The sequence below is a fragment of the Peromyscus eremicus genome, chromosome 1 (assembly GCF_949786415.1).
Source record: "Peromyscus eremicus chromosome 1, PerEre_H2_v1, whole genome shotgun sequence".
NCBI lineage: Eukaryota > Metazoa > Chordata > Mammalia > Rodentia > Cricetidae > Peromyscus > Peromyscus eremicus.
In genome coordinates this window covers 88,143,890-88,166,708 of record NC_081416.1, presented here as the reverse complement: position 1 = coordinate 88,166,708, position 22,819 = coordinate 88,143,890, and the positions used below count along the sequence as shown (strand labels likewise).

The 22,819-nt window shown below is 43.1% G+C and overlaps 1 protein-coding gene across 1 annotated transcript in view; it reads right to left on the bottom strand.

The window, feature by feature from the left end:
* The window catches only part of Rras2 (RAS related 2), an 82,918-nt gene that overhangs the window by 2,985 nt on the left and 57,114 nt on the right, over window positions 1-22,819 (bottom strand). Inside the window, exons 2-5 of the mRNA XM_059268531.1 lie at window positions 11,630-11,717; window positions 10,187-10,289; window positions 9,823-9,931; window positions 21-139 (exon numbers count right to left, since the gene is read on the bottom strand). Coding sequence (XP_059124514.1) covers window positions 21-139; window positions 9,823-9,931; window positions 10,187-10,289; window positions 11,630-11,717 — 419 coding nt within the window. The remainder of the gene's footprint in view (window positions 1-20; window positions 140-9,822; window positions 9,932-10,186; window positions 10,290-11,629; window positions 11,718-22,819) is intronic.

Below are 22,819 nucleotides of genomic sequence, written 5' to 3'. Positions count from 1 at the left end.
CTAGCACATGGTCTGCTTACCTTATAACCCGGACAAGTTCATGGAAAGCTTGATCTACATTCATCCTGATCTTAGCCGACGCCTCCATGTACGTGACCTTGAGCTGCCTCGCTAACTGCTGCCCTTCTTCCTGTGTTACCTGAAATGGATACAGCGGTTGTGTTTAAGGCACAGTATTAGCAACTCCAGTGGGCCTGTCTAAGCCTGGCTATATGCATATGTTGCTACTACACCTCCTGGAGTCCAGGCTGACTCATCATAAGGAATGGACAGACACCACAGTGCCACACAATCTGAAGCCCACCTCTGCACAACTCAGAAGAATGCACCAGTAACAGAAACACAGTTGGCCTGCAATATCCATGGGTTCAACCAACTGCAAATCAAAACACACTTTAGCTGAGCTGGATGTGGTGGCATACTCTTAGAATCCCAGCACTCTTGGAGGTAGAGGAAGGAGCATCAGGAATTCAGGGCCATCCTTGCCTACATAGCAAGTTTGAGACTACCTGACTCATCTCCAAAACAAAATAAAACCAAGCCCTAGGTTGAACGGTAACTGTAATGAGCATGTGCATCTTTAATCTGGCCATTAATCCTAAACAATACAGAACAAGGGTTTACATAGCATTTATGCTATATTAGGCATTATAAGTAATACAGAGATGTTTTCAAATATACAAGAAAGTATGCATAGGTTATATGCGAATTCTCTGCTTCTATGTAAAAGAGACTTTCATGCATCTAAAGATTCTGGTGTCTCTGGGGGTCCTGGAACCAACCCCTATTGCTACCAAAGGACATCTGCACTAACTCTCAAGGTTTAGTTTGGAGATGATACCAGAAGCATTAGATATAACTTTACAGGAAGAAAAAATTAAAAATGTTGTAACGGTGCCGCCTAACCCTATAAAGGGGGTCAGGAAGAGCCTGCCTGAGGAAGTGGTTTAAGTATTAAATAGAGTCTTTAGCTAAGGGGTGGCAGAGTAAGAAAATAGCCAAGGCAAAAGAGAGAGAGAGAAGGAGCGAGAGGGAGGGAGGGATGGATAAGGCTTGTGGGAGACCTTAAGAGGAAATGGGCTTGGCTTGCCCAGCCTAGAATTTGAAAATTGAAAAGCTGTAAGGGAACCAGCAAGGGATGGGAGGGACTCAGGCTTCTCAGGCCACAGGACCACCTTGTTGTCTTGGCCAGTACCTGGTACATAGGAAACGTAATGTATGTGGAGAGCAGTGGCAAGCTGGAGTGATGAACAGAACCACAGTGGTGGAGGAGGGACCCGGGGGGGGGGGGGGGGCAGATAAGGCAGAAGCCATTAATTATCACTAAATACCCTCTGCATTTTAACACAAAGGATCCCAAAAGCAATACTTCCCTAAAGTCAGTACACCGTATTTGTTTATATTTGCATAAATCCCAGAGTTTAAAATTGTGGTTTCCTGGAACATGTGTCTTACTACTATCCTCAAAGTGAACACCTGGAGAAAGTTGGAAAAATCAGATGTGAAGAGTACCTGGGACCCATTTGCTCCCTCCCCGCCCCCCAAAAAAAACCCCACAACCTGCCATTCACTTTTCAGTCATTAACTTGTTCACTGTAAGAATGCAGTCATAACCATTACATACTTCATACTCAGAAACATTCTGAAGTTATCCAGGTTTCTGCACATTCAGGTGCCTGTTCTACACAGCTCTGCAGATGCCTTTTTGGTAGATGCCTGGGCTCCTTCCTCTGGCCTCAATGCACTGCCCAGCACTGCCCTCCTCACGCGGTGAGAGGGGTACTCCTGACCTCTGCTGATCTTGGGGTCAAGGCACTCCGCCTATCATTAAGTATGTTGTCAGTTGTAGAATTTTATTAAAAATGTCCTTTATCCAATTAATAAAAGCTCCGACCATTCTGTTTATTAAGGGAATTATCAAGACTGAATGTCAGATATTATCAATTCTTTTTTCTACTGAGATGGTGTGATTTTTTTTCCTTTTTGGTTTGTTGACATGATGAATTATGATAGCTCATTTCCACTCCTGAAATAAACTCTGCTGGGCACACTGCCTACTGTTAAAATTCGATTTACTAACATTTTCTTAAGAATTTTCACATGGGGGCTGGAAAGATGGCTCAGGTTAAGAGCACTGGCTGCTCTTCCAGAGGACCTGGGTTCAATTCCCAGAAACCACCTGGTGGATCACAACCATCTGTAATGAGATCTGGTGCCCTCTTCTGGCCTGCAGACATACATGCAGGGAACATTGTATACATAATAAATAAATCTTTAAAAAAGAAGAATTCTTACATGTATGCTCAGCAGAGAGAACGGATCATGATTTTTCTTTTCCTTTTTTTTTTACCATCATCCCTCATTTTATTTGTTCTTGAACATCACATGAATGGGCTAATACATGAGCACCTTTTGTGTCTGGGTTTGTTCCCTCTACATGTTATTTATGACTTTCATCCATGTCATTGTGTGTACAAAGAGTTCCTCTACATGGCTGTGCTGTGTTCCACTGTAGAGATATTTGTTCACCCATTCACCGTGTGCTGATGGACATCAGGGCTGTTTCCAGCTTTGTTGAGATATAATTCATATAGTGGGCTGGGGATGTAGCTCAGTTGGAAGAGTGCTTGCCTAGCATTCATGAACCCTAGATTCAGTCTCTGGCATTGTGCATGCATGGTGATACATACCTATAATCCCAGCACTCAGGAGGTATAAAAGAATAAAGAAGTTGTGAAGTGATAGGATGTCTTTCATTCCATATACTGATTTGTGGTCCCCTCCTCTTTCACTGGGGCTCAAATCTAGAGGTTCATACACATTAAATAAGTTCATGGTGGGTGAAAGGGTGGGTGGATGGGTGGATGGATGGGTGGACGGATGGGTGGCTGGGTGGCTGGCTGGCTGGCTGGCTGGCTGGCTGGATGGATGGATGGTGGGTGGATGGATGGTGGGTGGGTGGGTGGGTGGGTGGGTGGGTGGATGGATGGATGGATGGGCAGGCAGGCAGGCAGGCAGGCAGGCAGGCAGGTAGGTAGGTAGGAAGGACAGCCAGACAATAGACAAAGACAGACAGACAGATCTGATCTTTCTGGCTGGAGGCTTGACAGTCTGATCTACCTTACAAAAGCCAGTTTCTTCTATAGTTTCCCATTCCTTTTTTCTTTTCTTTGTGGCAATGGGCCTTGCACACACCACACACACCTTCTTCCACTGACCCACACTTTCTCTACTTCACTTCCCTCCGCACTCTGGTTTTAATTTCCTGGTTTTCTTTTCTAATATACCTATTTAGTGGCACAAGCAACTCCTAGAACAGCCCATAAATCCTGACATGCTGTATTTGTGTATAAGTTGCATCTCATTCAGAATTCTTTGTAGTCTTTTAAATTTTTTCCCTTTGAGTGTTAGAAATATCCTAGTTTCTTGAGAATTTGGACATTTCCTGTTATTAATGCCCATATCAATGCCACTGCCACCAGAATGCACATGTTATCTGACAAGGCTTCCTTCAAATTTGAGGCTTGCTTTACAACCTGTTCTTATCTCAAAATAACGCAAACTCTGTGCTGCTGGGTGGAATGTCCATTAGGAGTCAGTTAGGACAAGGTGGCTGATGGTTTTCTTTCCATTTCTCTCCATGTTAAGTGCAGCTCTATTTCTCTCTGCAATTCTTTTAACTCTTACTTCAGGAATTCTGAAGCTGTTAAGAGGTGTGTGAATGCCTAGGATCATTAAATCCTCTTGGTGAATTAGTCTCTATCACTGTGAAACAACCCTCTTTACCCCCGGTAATACACTGGCTCTAAAATCTATGTAACTGCTCTCTTTCCGGCCACTTTCACCGTGGCCAGCACAGCGTATCACACCCCATCCTTCTATTCTAAGTAGGTTGTGTCTGTAAGCTGAAAGTAGAGGTCTTGAAGAACTGGCTTTTCCATCCAGTCTGACCCATGTCTTTCCACTGAGACCCTGAGACCTCCTCTCTTCACCCTTTGTTCTGTGTGTGCCTGTTCTGCCTTTTGGGCTAAGAACTATTTCTACAGCACCCATTCTGCCATTGGCTAATTGACTTCATGTCTGTTAGACTACCTCAGTGGCTGCTTCAGACTTCAGGCTATGTGGTGATATTTTATTTGTATGTTAATAAAGTTTGCCAAGAGATCAGAGGACATAGCCAGCCATAAATAAAAGTCAGGCAGTGATAGCACACGCTCTTAATCCGATCACATGGCAAGCAAAGTCTCTGTGTGTTCAAGGCCACACTAGGGAACAGCCAAGCATGGTGACACATGCTTTTAATCCCAGTACCAACCATAGACACCTGGAGGTCTGTACAGACAGGCAGTGACAAGGAAGTGAGGTAGCTGGGCTAAGAGCCAATGAGAAGGCAGAACAGCAAGGCAATAAAGGCGCGGGTTAGACAGGAAGAAGCTCTCTCTTGGGAAGCTATGGCAGCATTGTGAGCTAAGGTGAGCTGGTGGCTGTCACTATTTCTCTGATCTCTATAGCTTTCATCCCTATATTTGGCTCTGTGTTTCTTATTTAATAAAACTGTTTAGAAATTTGTCTACAAGTCTACATTTTAATTCATCGTCATATTTGAAGTGGTCAAACCAGTTCACACACGGCATGAGACCTGTACAACGCTGCTCTGCCTTCTTGCTCTTTTCTGGTGTTACCAGCTTTTGCCTCACATTATTTTTTGCTTCAAACATTTAATTATGAGGTTTAAATAACAACAATGTCATTTTTATTTACCCACATAATTGCCAGGCCCACTGACCCTCTGTCCTCCGTGTTGACTCAGACTCCCATTTGTAGTGGCTATCAGTTCTATGACCCTGAAGCGCAGCCCTAGAGACACAGCAGGTAACTGTTCTACCTACCTACCTGTGACCTTGAAGTACATGTCCCTGGGGCATGGCCTCTCAACCCTTAAGACCTGAGATGCACGTAAGCAGTTCTCTCCCTCGTGGGTTTGGGATTCAGGACAGACTGAAACAGCCAGACTTCGTGAGACTGTACCCAGCATTCCAGAACCTGGGACAACTCTGTTCTGTACAGTGAGTTTTTCTCCCCAAGTAAATTCCTTTCTGCTTTAAGCAGACACCGTGGATTTCTCACATTATCCCTTTGGGGTCATTATCTCTCAGCCTGAGATGTCTTCATATTTCTGATAATTCAGGTCTGGTGGTGCTGAACTCTTACATTTCATATGTTTGGGGAGAAATCTTTAACTCAATCTCATTTTTAAACCAAGTATTTGCTGGACATTCATTTACAGACAACAGGCTTTTGCTCTCAGTACATGAGAGGTCATCTTCTGCCTTACACTGTTTCCAGTGAAAAACGTTATGAACATGTCATCTGCATTAGTGACTGCACACACTACTGTGACAGAACACCTGAGAAAAGGAACTGATTTGACTCATAGCTTCAAGGTACAACCCATTATGGTGGGGGGGGGGGGGGGGGTTGGGGGGGTGTCACATGACCTCCACAATCAGGAAGCAGAGAGTGATGAATGCCTGTGTTCAGCTCATTTTCTCATTTTTATGTAGTCCAGGACCCCAGCCCATGGACTGACGCCACCCACATTCACCTTTCAGTAGATAGCCCTCACAGGCACACCCAGGGGCTAACCTAATGTAGATAATCCCTCACAGGCATGGCCTGTGGCTAACCTAATCCAGGTAATCCCTCATGCGCATTCCCAGAGGCTTGTCCCCTCCTGTCATGGTAACAGTCAATACTAACTCTGCACCACCTTTAACTTGGCTCCTCTGGGAGTTTTGTTTTTTCTTTAGCTCCTTCTCAGACTTTGTCTTTATCATGGGTCAATGAGCACTTTATTGTAACCTGTCTTGTGCTCTGGTTTTGCTTGAGTATCTTGGACGTGTACAATGCAGTTCCCATCAAATTCAGAAATCTTCAGCCATTACACTTGTACTGCCAACAGCATCTGGTGCATTTATCACCTCAGCTCCTGGAGGCTTGACTTGACCTCTGTGCACACCCCACGTCACATCCACCTCACAATCAGTGCTTCCTAGAGCCTCAGGTCGCCAGCAGAGAACTGGTCCCTGTTCAGTGTCTGTCTACTGAGTCCATTCTTCTGTGACATTTGTCTCTTCTTAACTTGGGTTGTGCTTTGGACTTTCTTTACATGACTGATTATTTCTGAGTGCATACATGGGATTTTCACATTCCTTTCCCCAGACTCAGCAACCTGAGTACAACACGCAGTCAGTACTGTAAGGCCCAGCACAACTTCATAGGGCCCATGCCCTGTTGAAGCCCAACAGAGGAGCCCACAGGTCTCACACACTATTGGCATATCCACATTTTATATGATTTTTTAATTCACCTGGCCTTTCTTCAAAATAATATGCCTGTCCTAGGGCTATGAGACTAAAATACATACCAGATTCTACAAGCAAGTGACAATAAGTTAGGAAGCCAGGTGAGAAAGGGAGGCGTCACTGGGCACTAATTTACAAAGAAAGGTTTCTATTTTGAGAAACCAGTCATGGCAAATCCCTTCCTACAAAAAAAAGGCTCCATGTAGTCACAAATTCTCTTTCCTCCTGCAATATTATTCTTTTCTCTCAGGGGTACGAGGGTGGGTGTACGTGTACACATACATTGTTCGTGTGCGTGTGGGGATCAAAGGTCTATGTTGAGTGTCCTCTTGATGGCATATGGTCCCACACTAAACCAGATTCAGCCGCTTGCTTTGCTCCCTCAGACATACACCTGAGCTTTCCAGCACATACATAACTAATTTAGAAAAGCTTACTCCAAGCTAACAACTCACATCGTTAAGGTGACAGAAATATGACTTATCTCCTATGTTGTTTCTCCTACTCCTGTTTTATTACTTCACTGAAACTCCATTACATTTTTATGTACACAAATATATTTATAATCCCGTGACACATAAACAGGCAGTGTCACAATACGTTGAATACCTGCAGACAGATGGAAACTATATGCTACATGCTGGCACTCTTTAATACACAGATAACTTCAAAAAAACTCACACAGGGCCAGCAAAGTGGCTAAGCAGGTGAAGGTGCTTGCTGCGCAAGCCTTGGGATCTGAGTTCAATCCCGGGATCGCATGTAGGATGGAAGGAGAGAACCAACTTCCAAAAAGTTGTCTTCTGATCTCCACAAGGATGCTGTATCATGTAAGCCAAGATACATCTCTCTCTCTCTCTCTCTCTCTCTCTCTCTCTCTCTCTCTCTCTCTCTCTCTCTCACACACACACACACACACACACACACACACACACACACACAATAATAATAATAATAGATTTTAAAATACATGTAGGACTCAGGGGTGGGGGCTAATAACGAGATCTGTTGTTTCCAGGGGTCTGCCCTCCTGCTGTTCCTCAACTGCTACTACTTGCTCTGGAGACATCTACACATTCCACACTTCCCTTCCATTCTTTTGCTGGAGTTACCGCCACAAAAACATTTGAGAAAAACGTTATTCCTACCATGGTGGCAGTTAGCAGTGGGTTAGGGGTGGGCAGAAGTGAGTGTGAGACTGGAGCAGAGCCCTTCTCTGTGTGCTTTGCCATCCCTTCCCCACCCAGCAGAGCCAAGCAAGTGCTGGAACCCACACAGAGAGGTCCCGGGCAGGAGATAATAAATGTAATTAAGTTCATATGCAAGGACATGGAGAAAACAGACACCCAATTGTACACCTCGCACATTTTCTCACTGTAACTTTGTAACAATGCACATCAGACAGAGGCCTAGCAGGAACAGTCTGCACTAATATCATCAAGGCACTTTTCTGAGTCTCGGTGTGAGACTAGGCGTATCAGGCCTGCAATCTGTATACCACACACCTCCCAGAGCTGCCGCTAATATGGCCTGGTACATCTGTAGATAACAACACAGTGATGCCCACAGGCTGAATCATCACCTTACATTCATGTCTGAAATTCAGTATGTTTCCAAAATATTTCACAGGGGTTGGAGAGATGGCTCAGTGGTTAACAACACTTGCTGTTCTTGCAGGATCAGAGTTCAGCTCCCAGTACCCTCACATCAGGTGGGTCACATCTATCTGTTATTCCAGCTCCAGGGATCCAATGCTTCTGGCTTCCATGGGTACCTGCACTCCTGTACAACATACTCACTCGCAGTCACACACACACACATACACACACACACTTAAAAATAATAAAATTTTTGAAAAACTGAACAAATACAGCACCGATCAAAGGTTGTGGGTTTTTCTTTTTCTTTCTTTCTTTCTTTTTTTTTTTTTTTTTGATTTTTTGATTTTTTGAGACAGGGTTTCTCTGTGTATCCCTGGCTGTCCTGGAACTCACAGAGATCTGACTGCCTCTACCTCCCCAGTGCTGGGATCAAAGGCATATACCACCACCATCCGGCTTAAAGTTCATGTTTTAAACAGGTACAAAAAGAAACCTGCTCCCATGCCCCTCATGTCCATCCACTTTCCTGATGTCTGTATTGTGCCAACAAGATCTTAAGAATCTATTAATAGGGACTGGTGACATGGCTCAGCAGGTAAACACACTTACCACACAAGTCTGGCAACCTGAACTGATGATCCCAGGTAAAGGTGGAAGGAGAGAACTGACTCCAAAGTTGTTCTTTGACTTACACACACACTGTGGCTCAAACACACACTACATGCACATATAATAATGATATTAATAAACAAGTAAGTAAAAAGTATCTGTTAACATGAGGTTACATGAAAACGAGGAAATACTAGCAAAAAAGACTAATATTTCAATGCTAGGCTCTAGATGTGTGACGGAGGCTAAAAGGAATCCACAAGGGGAACTCCACAGCAGAGGAAGCTGATCCCGTTCCGAAAAGACAGGGTACACAATACACAACCGGGGTGCCAAAGAAACTAACACCCATGAAGGTCCCTAGCTGGCCAACGTGAAGCATTGAGAGAAAATTCAGTTATTAATTTATCAATTACAATGAAGAAAAATCCAAAGCCAGGTGTCATGGCGCATTCCCACAATCCCAGAAGGCTAAGGCAAGAGGATTTTCCTTTTGCGATCAACCTGAACTACAAACTCCAGGCCAGCCTAGGCTACCCAGCAAGACTAGTTGGGGGTGTCTACATACTGTAATTGACATTACAGCTATCCCTTAACTAAAGGAGACTGTGGATAAACAGTGAATAAGTCAGGCATGGAGGGGTAGCTCTACGATTCTGTGTGAGCTAAGCATGGCAGCACAGGCCTGTGATGTCAGCACTTGGGAAGCTGGCACGAAGAGTCACATGTTAAAAAGCAGCCTGGGCCACACACTAAGACCCTACCTGAGAACAGCAAAAACGGAAGGGAGAGAAAGACATGGTGACATGAGAATTCTTCATCGGAGTTTGACAAATTGAATAATGGATATAAAAATAATGTTTTTTTTCTTTCTTTTTTGCTTAAAGAAGAAAGGTGATTAAATTTTCTTTAGCGGGGGAGGGGAAGGAGACCAAAAAAAAAAAATGATCTTAACTTATAGTTTCTAGATGTTATCCAAGAAACCACATGAGCCTGGCACGAAAGCAGACATATGCAGGCTCGTATAGAGAGCTTTCTGGGATTCTGTGTAAAAATAATTTAAATATAATCCCCCCAAAGTTCCTTCACACTTTGCACATGCCAGTCTGTGAGACACAGTGTGCCAGACTCAGCACCACACTGGTGACGTGCCGCACAGGCTTTCTGAGCACGGGTACGCTATTGTTTCATTAAGTGAACCGCTTCATTTACACAGCTTCCCCAGCACGGAATTCCTCCCTTCTCACCTGTCTCTGATGATCCAGGTCGGCTTTATTGCCAATTAAAATCATGGGAAATTCATCACGGTCCTTTACTCTGAGAATCTGTCTTTGAAACTTATAGATTTCTTCAAAACTAAAAAACAATAATAAATAAATACATTATGCTAAGAATCTAAATTCAGAGAATTTTGTGTTTCATTTACTACTGTATTGCCAGTTTTCGACTGTAAAGAAACGGAAATCTTAATTCCATAAAACAGCAATCTGGACAGAACTCCTGATTTCAGCTTTCATTAGCAGACATAGTAGTGGGTTTCTCTATGACATTTTCACACATGTACACTATGGTTTTCGATCACATCTGCCCCCACACTTTAACGACACCAACCTGCCTCTATCCGTGACTGAGAAGACCAACAGGAACCCCTCGCCTGTCCTCATGTACTGCTCTCTCATGGCTCCAAACTCCTCTTGTCCAGCTGTATCCAAAACTGAAGAAACACAAAGAAAACAGTGTTTTCACTTTATAAATCACCTCCCCACATGGGCAGCCCCTCAGGAGGTCTGCCACACAGCCTCCTATCTGATGTAAGAGGCAGTGGCATTCCTGTCTTAATATTTCATTTCTAACACCAAAGGCAGACATAATCTAATGGCAGACAGTTTCCGAGTTTATCTTCATCGCGCAGATTGATTCTGTGGCTAGAATATATTAGCATACCAATTACAAGGTTAAAAATATCAAACACATCCAAGCAGATGGGACCAAATCAACTCTAAAAATCATTTGGTAATTTATCATCTCCGTGGAAAGCTCCGTGGAAAGATCTTGGAAAAGACGTCTGTAAGTTCAATCAAGAAACTGAAGCTGGGGCTGGGAAAACGGCCCAGTGATCAAGAGCACTGGCTGCTCTTCCAGGGGACCCAGGTTGTTCCCAGAACCTACATGGCAGTTCACAACTGCTTATAACTCTAGTTCCGGAGAATCTGAGACCCTCTTCTGGCCTCCTTGGCATGTGATACATATACATCCACGCAGGCAAAACATTCATGCACATAAAAATAAATCTTAAAAAAACTATGGTTGATTCATTCTGTCTCCCTCTCTGTCTCTGTGTCTATGTGTCTTTCTCCCTTCTCCCTCCCCCCTCTCTCTCTCCCTCCCTCTCTCCCTCTCTCCTCTCCCTCCTCTCTCCTTCTCCCCATCCCTCTTCCCCTCTCTCCTCCTCTCCCTCCTCTCTCCCTCTCCCCGTCTCTCTCCTTAGTCTGGCCATTAATGTATTTCTGCTAGTTAAAACAACAGGGTTTTCTTCAGTGGGGAGGGGCTGTTAGTGTCAAAGCCTCTAAGCTACAAATTCCCAGTTAACAAATACCGAATCTCTCTATGGTCACTTTTCCGTCTTAACATTTGCCAAAAGACATGAAGCGCTGAGACCTGATGTTTCTTCCAACAACCCCTAATAAACACTTCAATAAGTTACAAACAAGATCAGCTTCTCCAGAACAAAAATCAATCCCATTACTGTTTTACTTTCCATCTGCTGAGGAGTATTTAAATTGATCAGCGTGCAGATTCATCTAGCAGAACCAATGACAGTGAAAACATGGTCGGGACTAGCTCAGAGGTGGAGCCCATACCCAGCACGTGCAAGGCCCACTGTTTACTCCTCAGTAAAGGGGAGGGGAACCAGCTAATGAAAGGCTTATATCAAGATTAGCTAATATTCCAGCTATACTATTTAACCTGAGAAACATCAAATATAACACTTGAAAGCCAAACATCAAATATAACACTTTACAAGTAAGATGTGCGCTCTCGGGGTTTACTTACTGTCCAGCCGGGCTGCTCGGTCATCAATCACACACTGCTTTGTGTATGAGTCTTCAATGGTTGGATCATAGTCCGTCACAAAATAAGACTGGTAAAACAATCAGAAAAAAAAAAGCCTTATTTTAAAATTCATTTTACTTCCTACCTAACAGTTTTGTTGAATTCTGCTTTTTAGGAAACAACACGTTTTGATTGTATTAAGTTATCTTAAAGATTTTATTTTTACTTATGTGAACATGTATCTGTGTGTATAACCTATGCATATTGAGTGTAAATATTCAGATCAGAAGAGGGCATCATATCTCCCGGGAGCTGGAGTTACAGGCCATTCCAAGTTCCAAGTCACCCCCTGTGGGTGCTGAGAGCAGAACTCCTCCTGTGCAAGAGCAGCACACACCTCTAACCTCTGGGCCACTTCTCCAGCCCCTGGTTTAGTTTTTCATTCTGTCTACTCCACAACAGTCTCCTCAGCACACTACTCCAGTGAAGAAAAGGTACTAAATAGTCTAAATTTTCCCTTCTAGAGTATTCAGAAAGATTGCGAAAGATCTACTACATTTTTTTCCCTAATAGTTTGGGGCTAAGTATCTAGGAAAATAAGAAACTGTAATTCAGACCTATTCAACTTCACTAAGTACCAGCTGTAAAAACCGAAACAGGTAAAGATGGAGACAGCAAGAAGAGGGCAATGTGTTTCTGTGGGCTGCCCTGAAGAAACTGTCTTGAAGAGTATGTCAGGAATCACACGACTTCACTGTGATCTTTTGGCTACATCTCCCCTTCAATTATATTCCTCTGTTTATCAACGCCTTCCAACTGGCACCTTCTGAGAATGGACAATTAAGAAATCACAATTTTCTCTTAAGATTAAAAAAGAAGCCAAGCAAGGTGTCTTAGATCTTTAATCCCAGCACTCAGGAGGAAGAAACAGGTGGATCCCTACGAGTTCAAGGCCAGCCTGGAGCAGAACTACAGAGAGACAAGAAAACAGTCATCACGGATGGGGTGTTGACATCATCCTGTTCTCAAGATCCCTCAGCTTGGCCATGGCTGACCTCCCACTGGCTTTGAAGAGCCATACCAAGAGCCACTGGCAAGGGCATTATCCAGCAGGTGTGTTGCGCTGGGGGGGGGGGGGGGGGATTGATCCTAAGGACACAGAATTCTTAAGTGACACCCCTCAGCTTGGTCCCCTATGTTCAGAAAGCAAGTCAAATAAGACTAAAGAAAGAGAGAGCATAGGAAGACATTAGCCTGCCTGCTACTGTGGCTTTACATACTTATTTTATTTTGGGAAGAAAATATTTCACATTTCATTTATATTTTAGGAATAGCCTTAAATGTGTAACCATTACCCACAATTCTATTTCTTTCCCGACATTGTCATTTAAACACCTGAGTTATTAAAGCCAGTAATGTGCCGCCAGCAGCGGCTTTCAAAAGGAAGCCCCCTCCAGCACTACCCCACCCACACTTAAAATCAACAGGCGTGAGGAGAATCCTGAGCAGACTTCTGCCATCACGCCTCTGAGAGCAACCACAGCAGCGCCCGGCAGCCCCTCCACGGTGTTCTACATGACATGAGCCCAGTCCATCATGAGCGTGAACGGATAAAACTATGTGTACTTTCAGAGTTAGCGGAACATCTTATTTAATGGGGGTGGGGGGGTTCCAAGGTCTCATGGAGCCCAGGCTAACCACGAACTCATTCTGTAGCCCGGCTGACCTTAACTCCTAATCCTCCTGCCTATACCTCAAGTGCTAGATTACAGGCGTGCACCTACCTATACCTGGCTCACGATGAATTTCTTATTCATCGTTTCTTTACAGCAATCTGATGCTTCCTGCAATTACTTTATCCTGGGAAACCTGAATTTTATTATGCCTTCCCTGTGCAGTACTAAGAATGAAACGGAGGGCCTCGCAAATGTTTGGCAAGGGTCAGTCCCCACTCTTCCAGCTAGAAACAAGAAGAAGAATGAACGAGCAAGTATTTTTATAAATGTCTAACAGCTGGAACTCTTCAAACACGACGGTGTTCTGTACTATGGGACTAACGAAGACAGTGGCATGTGCTGTTGGTTTACAGGACCTTGAAGTACGCGGCAATTGTTTGATTTTCCTTTTAGTGCCCGCAGAAATTTGCTTTTGAAGGGTAATTTCTGGAACACAATCTTATTAAGCTTGCCACTTTCCTAACACTGGCACGCATTTGCCCACCTAATTTTTTTTTTCATTTCGTTAGTGTGTGAGTGTGAGTACACACACGTACATTGTATGTGATGTATACGCACAGATGAGAGCATCACATGGTCTCCTCTATTATTCTCTGTGGGAGCCCGTTCTCGGGTTCCTCGTGGCTTTACCCAGCAGGTCCTCATAGAGGATGATTAGACCACGGGCCTGAGTGCAGGTGTCTGAGATGGTCTGCACTTGCCTGTGCTGGGGGAGGAGGTCTTTTGCTCCACCCCTTGGCGTCTCTATAAAAACCCTGGGGCAGAGACAGTCGGGGCCCGTTGGAATAGGTTCCAGGCCCTCTCGAGGCTATCCTTTATTTTCTATCTGTTTATCTCCGTGATATTCTCCGCAATAAATCCTTCTATCTAATATTTCCTGCTGCTCGCACTCAAGAAAACTCTGGGGAACTGTGGGGGTGGTTGGGTAAACGCCCCACAGAATGGCGCCATGAACAGGGACTAAAGAAAAAAGAAAAAAGGAACTAAAGAAAAAAAGGGGGGACTAAAAAAAAAGGGGGGACTAAAGACAAATGAACAGGGACTAAAGATAAAGGAAAATAATAGTTTTATTACAGAGTTTTTGGCGAAAGTGCTGAGTTCAGCCCTGCCAGTGGATGAGGCATGCCGGTGTTATGGAAAATATATATTTTTTATATATATTTTTGAGAGGCAGGGGTTTTATCCTCGAGAGAAAAGGAAAGCGGACTGGAAGGATGTCCGATGCTGCAGTGAAATTCTCTTCTGTCAAAATTTTCTATCTTCTATCCCTTTCTCAATTTCTATCTGTGAAAAATAAGTATAAGGCATAGGGTAGTAAAATAGTGTAGGAAAAACTTAGAAGTGTAAGATTGTGTAGGAAAAAATAAGTAAGGCAACTAGACAGAAAAACTCTTCAATTTTCTAACTTGGGGGCTCTGAATGCAAACTGGGGGAAAAAAATCTTTCTTTGGGCTATTTGGGTAGTAAAAAAGCTCTTCTTTGAGCTTATGGGGAAGAATAAGTTTCCTATGGAAGCTTTTGACCTGGGGCAGCTGAAATGCTAAGTCCAAGCGGCAGGAGAAAGTGATTTCTCCCTGAGGCAAAAATGGGGATGTAAAAAGCCAAAAAGTTTAAAGTTGGGAAGTTTTGGGAAAAGTTGGTCTTTCTCTTTTGGGAAAAAGTCTTTCTCTTAAACTATAAAGCTTTTCTTGGAAAATTTGGGGGGGAAATCTCTCTAAAAAGCCTTCATCTTTCTCAAAAGCTCTCAAACTTAAAAACTAAAGCCTTTAACTTTCTCTCAGAAGGACAAAAATTAGAATCACCTGAAGATTAGTATGGGGATCACCTGTGATTAGCTCAAAGGGAAAACAACAAACCTCTTAAGATAGCAAAACCTAAGTTCTTCCAAGCTTTAAAAATCCTCCCTGCAATGCAGGAGGCAGGGACAAGTTCCTAAAAACCTCTTCTAAGCTCTGTCTCTTCAAGCTAGTAAAAGACAGTGGGTCAGAGTACCCTGAGGGAAACGCTTGGGAGAGTGTGGGTAAAGAGCTACAGAGAGCCCAAAAGGGCCAGAAACTTTACCTGAGAAAAGCAAAAAAGCCAAGCTTTTCAGTTACAACCGAGCTGAGGGATCAAGGGTTTTGTTTCTGAGTTGAGCATTTCAGAATGAAAAGGTGCTCCTAATGGTCCTAATGCAAAGATCCCCTGAAGCAATGCAAACTGTTAGCATTGTATCCTCGCTTCTGAGCAAAAACCCAGAGGGACTGGCCAGCTTCTCTGAGTTGGAGTGCATTTCAGGGATACTAGGGTTCCTGCAGTGGTAAACTTCCTGAAGCACAGAGCTGAGGCAGGAAGGTGCAGGACCCAGGGGAAGATTGCCAATGAACAAAGCTAAAGCCAGTGGGAACAGCACAGTTGTCCACTTTCCTACAAGTCTCAGTTGATAGGTCCACAGCTGCAAAAAGAAATCTGAGAAAAGCTTTCCTATCAGAGTAAGGACCTTTCTGGGAAAACCGTAAAGCTGAACTGTGTCTGAAGCAGTTGTGCTGCTGAGTCAGAATGCTGTCTGGGGAAAGAGCCCAGCCAGGGCAGAACAGAACTAGTACAGCTTTCTTTTCTGTCAGAGAAAGCACCTCTTTGAGAAAAGCTTTGTTTCAACTGACTCCAATGAGATGAGGGAGTGTAGCCCTAAGGGGTGATTGCCTCTGGCATAAGCTCTGTCCTTGAGCACCCAGACAAGCAAACACAACCCACTGGGGAACTGGGCCAGGTGAAGGCCTAATGAAACAAAATGCCTGTCTTAATGGGAGTTTAGAAATGGTAAAAACCTCCTTTGTTAGATTTTCAGTCTGTGCGCAAACCACACAGACCCTTAAAACAGAAACAGACAAAAAACTCCTACCTTCAGTAACAGGGAAAGCCACCACTGTAGTATCGGAAACTGTTTCTGGGGTAGAGGGGATAAACTTGAGACCAAACTGGGAACTGTCTGGGAGAAAGACTCTGCAGAAACAGAAGGGACCGATTCCTCCCCAGAAAAATATGACCTGAAAAAGCTGCTAGAATTTGAGGCAGATTCGGGGGGAGGAAAAAAAAAGCCCCTACTTCCAAGGGCAGCTAGCAGAGGTACAGAGCCGCAGATACTTGAAGCTCTGCATCTGGGGAAGGAAGAAACAAGCAAAATGAAATAGAGGGAGAAAATCTCTCTGAAAGAGCTATGAAAAAACTCTGTTGTGAATGTTTTTCACTGACTGGCTAAGACAAACACAAGCCCCGAGGAAAGTTGCTATCAGAAATTGCCCACCTCAATGCGCGCTAACGAGGCAGGTGCAGTTCTGATTTGGGGGCCAGTGTCAATTAAAGGAGAGACACCTGTTAAAGCCAGCTGAGGAGAGACCAGAAACCTCCCAATGTCCCATAATTGAAAATGTAAAATGCTTGTTCAAATCTCCCGTTGCAAAAGCAAAAAACTTTGTTCAAACCTCCCGGGCAAGAATTTGTAAGCAAGTCTGGTAAAAAAGAACTTAAAAGTTGACTCTCAGACCCAAAAAGAACTATGGGAAATGACTGATATAAGGGAAATGATATAAGGGACTGATACTATTATGGACTGATATAAGGGAAATGCATTCTGGGAAAGGTAGTTTTTCTGCTAAAGATGGCAACATTGCCCTGAAACACTTTTGTCAGCTCGAAAATACGTTCATGGTAAACTTTAAAATACAGCTTTTAAAAGAATAAGAAGGAAAGTCATCTAAGAGTTTAAGTATCAGTTCCAATGAAAAATTGAAAGGATACGGAGCTAGGTGCTTCGCGTTTTGGGGGTTGGTAAAATGACTTATTTATTCTAATAGCTGTGCAAAGTTTTAACGGTAGTTGGATGACAGAAAGCTACCTATAAGATCAAACAAGCCACTTTAAAATCCTTAAAGCAAGAGAGAGCAGTTTATACACTGAACGTTGTCTTAGATATGAAAAAACTTATGTGAAATTAAAAGTTATTTACCTCTTGAACAAAGAACCTGCAATGAGTGATTCCTTTGCAAATCTAATTAAGGGGATAAGAAACAAGCATTCAAAAAGAAATGACTGCTTTATAGATGGGAAACAAACTTCAGAAAATCTGTCTTAAAAAAATAGTTGCTTCACCTGAAAATTCCTTGTAAGAAATCAATGCTAAATATTACAGCTGCTAATATTGGGAGTTAAAGCTAATGTGCTGAGTCAGAAAGAACATTTATGTTGACTCCTTTGAATAGTAACAGTTTTGGGGAAAATACTGGAACTAACAATAATCCAGTGAAAATGTTTCAACAAATCCAAGACGCTATTCCACAAAAGAAAGCTGCCATGCTTTGTGGGCCATATTAGAGTTCACTCCAATCTTCCTGGTCCTTTAGCTGAGGGTAATGCGAAATGGAAAGATCCCTGCTTGGGATTATGGAAGGGTCCCGATCCTGTGTTAATATGGGGTCTAGGACATGTTTGTGTTTTTTCACAAAAGGAGAATGAAGCTCGGTGTTTACCGGAGCGTCTGGTAAGAAGCGTGGAACTAAGGAAAAGTCAGCTCCAATGACGTTCCTATAAAGGAACCAGAATGAAAGTGGCTAGATTAGTGTTTCTGAGGTTTTGTCACTGGTTGATGCAAACAGTGAGGAAATAGAGTTCGGAGCTGTGCCACTTTTGGCTTTACTAGCTCCTTTGGAAAAATACTTTATATCACCTAATAGCTGTGCGGTATTTGGCAAAGACCTTACAGCAGCTAAATATGGTAATTTCACCCTCAGTATGAAATGAAGTTTTTTTCGGTAGAGCAAACCAAGAGTACTGCTATAATAGAAACATTTGTCTGAATTGAAGCACTTAGAGGAGCTATTATGAATTTGGGTGAAGGGACAGCCTCCAGTTAAAAACCGTCTACCACTGACAGTGCATCTCTGTCGGTTCCGGAACGGCTAAGAGAACTGGCAACTTTGGAGTGTGGCATCATCCTGGGAAGGTTACAGTCCCCTAGCAACAACTATCACAATTCTATAACAACACTCACTAAATCCCAGTGTTTTATAACAAAGCTGACTATAAACTCTAAACATTAGCAATGATGTATGTACTTCCTGTCTAGTTAAGAATCTTTTTAATAGAGATATAGTGATAATAATTAAGAGTAAGAAATAGAAGAAGATGAAAATAAGATATGTAAGTTTATAAAAATTCTCTTGTTAGATCTGTGTTAAAAAATCTTTAGGTGTTTGCTAAGTTAAATATATGCTAATGGTAGCCCTATATAAGTTTGTAAAATAGATCTATAGATCCTTTAAGAATATAAGCTTGCAAGAAGTATCTAAGGTAGTCTTAAGACATGTAGTGATAAGCTTGTAAGAAGTAAAGATGTTAGCTGTAAATGTAAGTTTAAATAAGAATAAGATGGAATGAATATAAGAAATATATAATAAGAAATATATTTGCTAAAGTAGTTCTATAGTTTCCTTAAGGAGTATAAATAAGTAGATGTTAATACGTTATATGTGAGTTTGTAAAATGTAGATGTTGAATGTGAGTCTAAATGCTTTGCAAGGCAAAAGGTTATATGTGAGTTTGTAAAGTGTAAATGTTAAGTGTGAGTCTATTCTTAATGTATATGGTGAAAGAACCTGAGACATACAGAAGTTAGTGTCCTAGCAGACTGCAAAGCAGGCAGTCTGAGCGGTTTTTCAAAAGCTCCAGAAGCCGCTAAGAAGCTAAGAATGGCGGACGCCAGAACTAGCACAAGGCATCCGCAGCTGAGATTCATGGAAAATCAACGCAACACAGAAAAACCTGAGCTAACATCAAAAACGGTGCGGTTTAGAATACTACTGTACCTAAAAAGGTCTCTGTCTGTGAGAACAAAAGTTACAGAGACGCTTGTTTGAAGTAAAATTGTTAACGGCAAAAAGTTTTGGTTGAAAACCATCTCTTCATATTTGGAAGTGAAAACCTGATACTAGAATTTATTTCTTGTTTGAACTTTTTGAACTTAAAATGAGATAAAACTACAAAGATTTTGGTTATGGATTTCTTCATATTTGGAAGGCTCGTACCAGAATTTATCATTTGAATTTTGGGACTTAAGAAATGAAATGAACAATAGAGATTTCATTGCAATGGGACAATTTTGAGTTTATTCATAAAAAAGAACTGTTTAAATGAAGAAATTTATTATTTCTACCTAGAATCAAGATGCAGTTTTGTGTATGCATATATGCTTTATTAACTGGTGATTCATGAATTGTTTTGTGGAACTGTTTATGTAAAATGGAATTACTTATGGAACTGGTTTGTGTTACAAACGGAACTGTTTAAACAGAAGTTTGGGTTTTCTAACTAGGCTTGAGATTTTGCTTAAATTATAAAGAAAAGGGGGAGAGTTAATATTCCTTAGTCTAATTTCAAAAGTTGTTTGAGTGGATTAATGTCATGTTTTTGTTAGTAAGAAATGCAAATGGGGTATATTAAGAGACTACTTTTAAAGTGTAAAGAGTTTTATTAAGAAACTGCTTTTGGATGTTTTGCTAAGTTTTCAAAGTGTTAATGGTTAGATTGAGAAGATTGCTTTTCAATATGGGTTTGTAGGAATTATATATGTTTGGATTCCTCTAACTAGGTTTGAGATTTTGTTTAAAAAATTATAAAGAAAAGGAGGAGTTATGAGATTGAATTATGTTTGCAGAAACCTATTGATATTAATGCACCCTGGTTTTGTGGAGTTAAGAAATATTTAAGTTTGATGTGAATACATCGAAGTTTTTCCTATGTTCTGTTAGCAAGAAAATTCAAATGATTGAGTTAAAGTTGTAAGGTGGAGAAAATTGTTAACTATATTTAGCACCATATATGCTAATTCAAATGGTTCTGTTAAGAGTTTGCTTTGTGTTATAAGATTGAGAGAATTGTGACTATGTATAGCAATATTTATGTTAACCTGTTAATGGTAATGATGAAGCTAAGGGATTCTTTAAGTTTGTAGTCGCCTTAAGAGTTTTTGGCTTAGAAAGGGCTTGAGGCAGCTAAGACTGCTGTAGTCACCTTGGACCTAATTCAAAAGAGAAATGCCATCTATATCATCCTCTACTCCCATACTGGGAGGTGTAACAGCTATGGAGATTGCTGTAAGCCATAATAGTTATTTTTTTATATATTAAGAAAGGGGGACCTGTGGGAGCCCGTTCTCGGGTTCCTCGTGGCTTTACCCAGCAGGTCCTCATAGAGGATGATTAGACCACGGGCCTGAGTGCAGGTGTCTGAGATGGTCTGCACTTGCCTGTGCTGGGGGAGGAGGTCTTTTGCTCCACCCCTTGGCGTCTCTATAAAAACCCTGGGGCAGAGACAGTCGGGGCCCGTTGGAATAGGTTCCAGGCCCTCTCGAGGCTATCCTTTATTTTCTATCTGTTTATCTCCGCGATATTCTCCGCAATAAATCCTTCTATCTAATATTTCCTGCTGCTCGCACTCAAGAAAACTCTGGGGAACTGTGGGGGTGGTTGGGTAAACGCCCCACAATTCTCTACCTACTCCTGCTGAGGCCGTGTCTCTCTGAACCTGGAACTCCTAGGGCATGGCTAGAACAGAAGCCAGCAAGGCCCAACAAGTCTCAAGTCCCTACACCAGTGCTGGGGTAAACAGGACACACAGCTTGTCACACAGATGCCGTCATGCCAACTCCAGGCCACAACCTTGAGAAGTGAGCACTCTTAACTGCTGAGCCACTGCTCTGGTCCCACCACTTACACAAATCTCCAGCCTAAGCCTGGTGTAGTGGTGCACTAGGGAGGCAGGGGTAGGAGGATCGGAACTTCAAGTTCAACCTCAGCTCCGTAGCCAGTTCTAGGCCAGCCTGCCATACAGGAGACCCTGTCTTCAAAGAACAATACCACCACCACCTGAACTTAGAAACAGAATGAGGCAATGGGTCACCAATGAAAAGCCGTCTCCACAGGCTGGAGAGTCGGCTCAGGAGCACTGGCTGCTCCTCCAGAGGACCTGGGTTCAGTTCCCAGAACCCACATGTCAGCTCACAACCATCTGTAAGTCCAGCTCCAGTGTATCCCATGCTCTTCTTCTGGCCTCCATGCGCACTGCACGCACAGGATAAAGACATACTTGCAAGCAAAACGCCTATCCAAATAAAATAAAAATAAATCTTTATTTTAAAAAGGAAGAAACAGTCCCTGGCAATGTTGAGTTTAATTCTAACTTCCAAGCTGTGGGGTCTGAGGTAAATCACCGCAGCTCGAACGCTCAGCGCCCATGACAGAGGGCCAACACCACAGCAGGAGCAGGTAGACGGGAGCAGCTCCAGTGCAGTGGCCACTGTGATCACTTCAGCCGTTAACAGTAACGGGGCTGCTGTGGCAGGCAGGCGGGCAGGCAGATCCACGCTGCATCACCGCCTTCCCTCAAGTCTAAAGCCGTGTTCCCTGTGGCGGAGGGCGGGGGAGGGCAGCTGTAATAATCCAGCCCCTGTTACCCCAGAGCCACCGTGAGCCATCTGGAACTTGGTGTCTAAATGTTGTGAACCCAGATAAGCTCCCATCTGGGCTTCGGAAAGTATTCTCAGGATGTAAGTGGCAATCACACAGATAAACACATAGGCATAAATCTATCTTGCTCATTTAACATTTGTATACTTTGTGTGTGTGAAAAGATTACAACCATAAAATGTACTAACTGGCAATCGTTCCCTATTTCTTCTTAGAATCAGTGGTTTTCGTTGCTTGTTTGTTTGTCTGTTTGGGGTGCCGTTTTCTCCCTTGGCATTGGGGGGTGAAGAGAAGACTGGGGCATAGCAGACAAGAGCTCCAACCCTGAGCCACATCCCCAGCCCTCCTCTTACTTTTGATTTTGAGACTCGATCTTACTAAGTTGCTCGGGCAGGTCTTGAACTTACGATCCTCACACTTCAGTCTCTTGAGGCTCTAAGACAAGCTTGTGCCTCCAGGAGTGACCAGCGGTTAGTTTCCTTCCGTAGTACACAGAAGCTTTTCAGTTTGATGTGTGCCTCACCAGCCGCTACTCGAAACCCTTCAGTCCGTTCTCCTACACTCTGGGTTCAGAGTTCCAACTATAACATGGGTGAACACCCACTCTGCACTCCTCCATGATGGAGCCCACCGACGCCTTTGATAGGACACTCATTCACCGCTCTCCTGCTGGGAACAAGAGAGCTTCCAGAGATATGGATGGGGCTGTGGCTTGGCAGCAGAGAGCTTGCTGGGCATGCTCAGGTCAATTCCCAACAGCAACAAAATAACAAGGATACAGACAGGCTAAGCCAAACGACAGAAACGTCGTGAAGTGCCAATATCATGCTTGCTCAGAAGACAACAAAATAAGAGGCTATGGCTGCTACTATGCATGGGAGCTGTGGATATGTCCGCAGAGCCCCAGGAACTGACCAGAAAAAACCCAGCTGCAGATAACACTGGGGGGGGGGGGG